The sequence below is a fragment of the Mycetomoellerius zeteki genome, unplaced genomic scaffold, assembly GCF_001594055.1.
Source record: "Mycetomoellerius zeteki isolate Tzet28-1 unplaced genomic scaffold, Tzet1.0 scaffold50, whole genome shotgun sequence".
Taxonomy (NCBI): domain Eukaryota; kingdom Metazoa; phylum Arthropoda; class Insecta; order Hymenoptera; family Formicidae; genus Mycetomoellerius; species Mycetomoellerius zeteki.
This window is the reverse complement of record NW_017257501.1, coordinates 40681-46042: the sequence shown is the minus strand read 5'-3', so window position 1 is coordinate 46042 and position 5362 is coordinate 40681. Positions and strand designations below refer to the sequence as shown.

The following is a 5362-nucleotide window of genomic DNA, read 5'->3' as shown; positions in this document are numbered from 1 at the left end:
AAACACCCTGTATATATATATATGATTATGTCATTCAATCCTACGCATTTCTCTTCTTTGAAATATCAAAAGCGTCTGGCTAAATAATGGTTTCTATCTTTTTCTTTTTTTTATACACAACTTTACGAATACTTTCTAAAGATGATAAAGTATATGTAAAAATTACTCAATAATTTTTGTATGCTTGTAAAAGTGATGAAAATTAACATAGCTGGGACACGAACGACCTATCGAGTGTAGTAAAGGATTAGAAAATCATTGTATATATTAAGGATTACTTTCTAAATAGTTTAACGTATACTTTGTTTCAGGCGCTACGTCAGCCCAAATTTTTTTTGATTAGGATGAATTTCCCTACATCGGTTCTTTGCAACGAGGCTGGCCAAGGTGTACTCAAACAGAAGGTTCGAAATGCCGTAAACTCCTTGAACAGAGACTGGAACTTCTGTTCGTATTCTTACGAAGGTAATAGCAATTTACAAACGGATTATCTTTTATAATCGCATATTTCTTGTATCGATCTAATTTCTTACACTTTTATTATTATTTCTTTTTTTTTTCCAGGTACTCGCGAGTGCAAGGATCTTCATATCGACGTACAATGCGATCATCGCACACGCACAACGAGAGAAACGAGCGAAGAAGACGGTGGAACGTACGTCATTTCCGCTGTCGTACCTGCGGAACCGTAAGTACACTTAAATTATAATCTTGTAATTAATTTTTAAGACAACGTCTTGGAAAATGTTGCCGTTCAAACATTCGCAGGTGCGAGTCGCAATTTTTTAAACACACCAACTCGCTAATCATTCTAAATGCATTTTCCTCTTATTTAAAATAATTTTATCTGTGTAAACCATGGCTTGCTTCTGTATATCAATGTCGATCACTTAATTGTTAGATACTGCATCAGTATCTATTTTATTGACCGCGCCGCACAATTCGCTTACAGTGAATCTTCGTACTGAGTATTTTTGTTACTTGTGTTGCATCATAGAACGAGAAAGGGTCGGCAAGGCAGTGACACTTACGAGGTGGAGATCTCGTTCCCGGCGATAAAGTAAGGACAGCTCGATTCAAGTCAGCGCGATTAAATTAATTTACATCGGTCTTACCCGCCATTCGTCATCATTTCTAATATGTTACCATTCATACATCGTGCAGTTTATAATAATTACCCGGGTTAATCATGTTTCAGCATTACCTTGTCCTATGATAATCGTACATAACTCTCAGATTTATACAATAAGCATTAAAAAGTCATCGAACAAATCATACTAACGACTAATCCTACAGCCAGAAAAATATAAAATCAAGCCTTATAGAACTGTATGAAAGTAAAAGCTGCACGTTCTTACTAACTGATCACGACCGATCACCATATATATAAATGGGACGTCATCGTAGGGAGCTGCAACAGGTGTTCACATATTTTCCGATAATGATAACAATGTAACAAAATCAAGATCTAACCAAGCTGTGAGATCGCTTAGCATTTTCTTCATTTCGTTAAAAAGAAATCTATTATTCGATACACTACTGAAGCATAGAATCGAAAACTCAGTCATGGGAAATAGATTTCACGAAAATTAAATAATTACGTATTATATAATAATTTCTGGTGAAAATTTTTCTTAGACATCTTTATATAATTTTTCACAATTTTTATGTAAATTCTGAATTTTTTCGGAATTTGCGTATAATTTTAAAACTTTTTAGAAATTTTTCTCAAATTTTTGTATAAATTGGAACACTTCAGAAGTGCTGAAAGTCTTCATATTTTTTAGAATTCTTTATATAAATTTCGAAGTATTCTAAGACTTCTAAGACTTCTCATTCTTTAATTTCTGAAAACTTAAAAAATCTGTAAAGATTTAAGATATTTTTTTAGAAATCTTTATAAATTTAGAATGTGACAAATTCTTTAAAATGTTACGAGATATTACGAGAATGTTTTTCACTAGGATAAGATTTAAAAAGTGATATTCGATTAATTAATTCATGCCATTTTGTTAAATTCTTTAACGCGCGCCTGCTTAACAGCGATCCAACAGCTTCGGTTTACAAATATATAACATCTCCAATATACATTTGACAACATACGTGATCAATGTGATAGTGAATAAATACAGAAATTTACGTGTATTAATAAAAGTACTAAGGGTATGAGTGTGGTTTAACCTACGATACACGAGTCAATGGCTACGTTTACACCGTGCATTTAGGCCGCGGCCTATACAATAGACGTCTTTGTTTAATCTACAGGATAAACAAGGACATCTATTGTATAGGCCGCGGTCTAAATGCACGGTGTAAACGTAGCCTATTGACGAGGATCCTGGTCCAAAGACAAGACTGCCCTAATTACACTCACTTCAAGATAACGGCTGTACATACTTGCGCAAACCTTCTGTGCCTGTTGCTACCGTAAGTTCCATTCAATTTACAAAACAATAACTTTCATATATGTTTCACAGTGATCCGATCCTGAACGCTAACTCGAATGAGCGCTCTACTGTGCAAATGCTGCTCGAAAGATTGATCCTTGAAGAGGACCAATTCGATGTCCATGACATTCTACCTAATACCGTGCCAGATCCCGCATCTCTTGTTCTGGAATCCGACTACGCCTGTCCTATTGGTCAAGTTGTTATGGCACCGGATTGTGGTAAAATATACTACGTATTTTATAAAAATTATTATTAAAAATAATTTCTAAAATAATTAACCCTAAAGGAGTAATTTCGAAAATATCGCAGCATGCTTTTTTGATGATAAACTGTCAATAAATATATTTGAGAGAAATTCGATCTCATATCGATTTCATTATCAACAATTCTCTTATAGTACCATGTGCGGTGGGAACATTCTATGATGAAGAAACACAACAATGCGTGTCCTGTCCTGTGGGTACTTACCAGAGCGAGTCCGGGCAATTAAAATGCAATTCCTGTCCAATAATCGCCAGTCGTCCCAGTGTGACCGTGGGTCCTGGAGCGCGTAGCGCAGCAGACTGCAAGGAGCGTTGTTCTGCCGGCAAATACTACGACGATTTGGGCGGTCTCTGCCGTAGCTGCGGTCATGGATTCTATCAGCCGAACGAGGGCAGCTTCTCCTGTCAGCTGTGTGGCCTTGGAAAGACCACGAGAACCGCTGGAATGCCGGGACGAGTGCGGATCCGGGCAGCAGTTAGCTGTCGAAGGAAAATGCGAACCTTGCCCACGTGGCTCGTACCGAACTCAAGGGGTACAGGCATCCTGCCAGGCTTGTCCACTCGGCAGAACAACCCCGAATATGGGATCAGCAGCGATCGAGGAATGTTCGCTTCCGGTCTGTGAACCTGGAACTTTCCTCAATGGCACCCTCAACGAGTGTGTGGAGTGTAAGAAGGGAACTTATCAATCGGAACCGCAGCAAACGTTCTGTATCCCGTGCCCGCCGAATACCAGCACTAAAGGATCTGCTGCTGTAAGTTTTATTCTAAAGTATTAATAAATATAATTTTTTATACGGGAAAAATGATTTTATTAAAAGATTTAAATTTTTATTAGATACAGATCTGCAAATAATTTTGTTGGGTCATCAAAATGATTTTATTATTCAAATTGATTGTTAAAATAACAAAATTTTTTGCAGCATTGCTCATCATTTTTTAATTTCCAATGTAATTATTTTTATGGTCTACAAAATTATTTTTAGATTTGTATCCAGTAAAATTTTAGATTTCTCAACAAAATCGTTTTTTTTCATACAGAGAACTTGATATTGTGCGTGCGTGTGCGTGCGTGCGTGCGTGCGTGCGTGCGTGTAAATATATATATATATTTAGTAATTTCATAAATGTATTTTTTTTTAGTGAATTTTATATTTTGACAAATTTATTCAATGTAAAATTATTGATCAATGTAAGGAAAATTAAGATAGTATGCCGAACGACGTTTGTTAACAGACAAACAAAGCAGATTGCACGAATCCTTGCGAAACTAGCGGCGAGGAAATGCATTGCGATGCAAACGCGTACTGCTTACTCATACCTGAGACTAGCGATTTCAAATGCGAATGTAAGCCCGGATACAACGGCACCGGAACTGTATGCACGGACGTATGTCTGGGCTACTGCGACAATGAGGGCGTCTGCCTGAAGGATTCTCGCGGGCAACCTTCGTGCAGATGCAGCGGCAGCTTCACAGGCAAACATTGCGTGGAGAAGTCCGAATTCTTCTACATCACCGGTGGCATAGCGGGAGGTGTTATCCTGATCATTCTCGTGGTGCTGCTTGTCTGGATGATATGTGTCAGGTTGGTAAAAAAATTTGATTCATCTATATACACGCAATAATGGTCTCACATCTGCGATATCAGAAGATTTCTCTTTCATTCGAATATCTTAAGAAATTTTTCAGTAGTTATTTAGATAATAAATAAGATAAAATAGGATTTTCAAATTTTTATAAAATAAAGAAGTACAAAAGAGGATAGCAGTACAAGAGAGTAGTAAAAAATGCTTCAATTATTCTCATTTGCTATACACAATGTTCGTCCGTATACGTTTCGATTTACTTTCACGTCATTATTAACGGAGAGATGAAAACTGCAACATGACAAAGCATTTGTGCGAGTGTGCAGTAGTCTTGGAACAACTATCAATCAAATCATTAAAAATTCAGGTCCATCACAGTTGATTGGTCAGAAGGATCGAAAAATTTTCATATTACAGCAAATTTAATACAACTCACACAACAGAAACAAATATAAAATATAGATAATAAATAAGGAATATAAAATATATAATCAAAACGTAAAATTTTATCAAACATAATGAGTAATTACTTTAAAACTGTTCAGTACTCGGCAAGAGTCGAAAAATCTAATATTATTTAAGTAAACTATAAATTCGTATTTTATCGGTAACGAGATATGTCTTTTCTTTTCTATAGAGCATCTAAGAAGAAAGAGCCAAAGAAGATGCTTACTCCAGCAACCGATCAAAACGGCTCCCAAGTAAATTTCTATTATGGTGCGCCAACACCGTACGCCGAGTCGATAGCGCCATCACATCACAGCACGTATGCTCATTATTACGATGATGAGGAGGATGGGTGGGAGATGCCCAATTTCTATAATGAAACTTACATGAAAGGTAAGCGAATAACTTCTAACGAAAATTATGAAAGACAAACACTCTAAGAAAAATGTAGTGGCTATAAAATGGCATAAAACTATAAAAATGGCACAACTGTACAACCTACAAGTTTTATATGTAGAATTAGTGTGTACACACACACACACACACACACACACACACACACACACACACACACACACACACACACACACACACACACACACACACACACACACA

At 36.5% G+C, this 5362-nt stretch overlaps 1 protein-coding gene across 1 annotated transcript in view; it reads left to right on the top strand.

Moving 5' to 3' along the window:
- uif (sushi, von Willebrand factor type A, EGF and pentraxin domain-containing protein uif) overlaps positions 1 to 5362 on the top strand; it is a 68846-nt gene that overhangs the window by 61334 nt on the left and 2150 nt on the right. The window contains 9 exon segments of the mRNA XM_018455657.1: positions 312 to 327; positions 329 to 465; positions 565 to 688; positions 998 to 1060; positions 2478 to 2668; positions 2848 to 3154; positions 3156 to 3468; positions 3950 to 4299; positions 4938 to 5140. Coding sequence (XP_018311159.1) covers positions 312 to 327; positions 329 to 465; positions 565 to 688; positions 998 to 1060; positions 2478 to 2668; positions 2848 to 3154; positions 3156 to 3468; positions 3950 to 4299; positions 4938 to 5140 — 1704 coding nt within the window.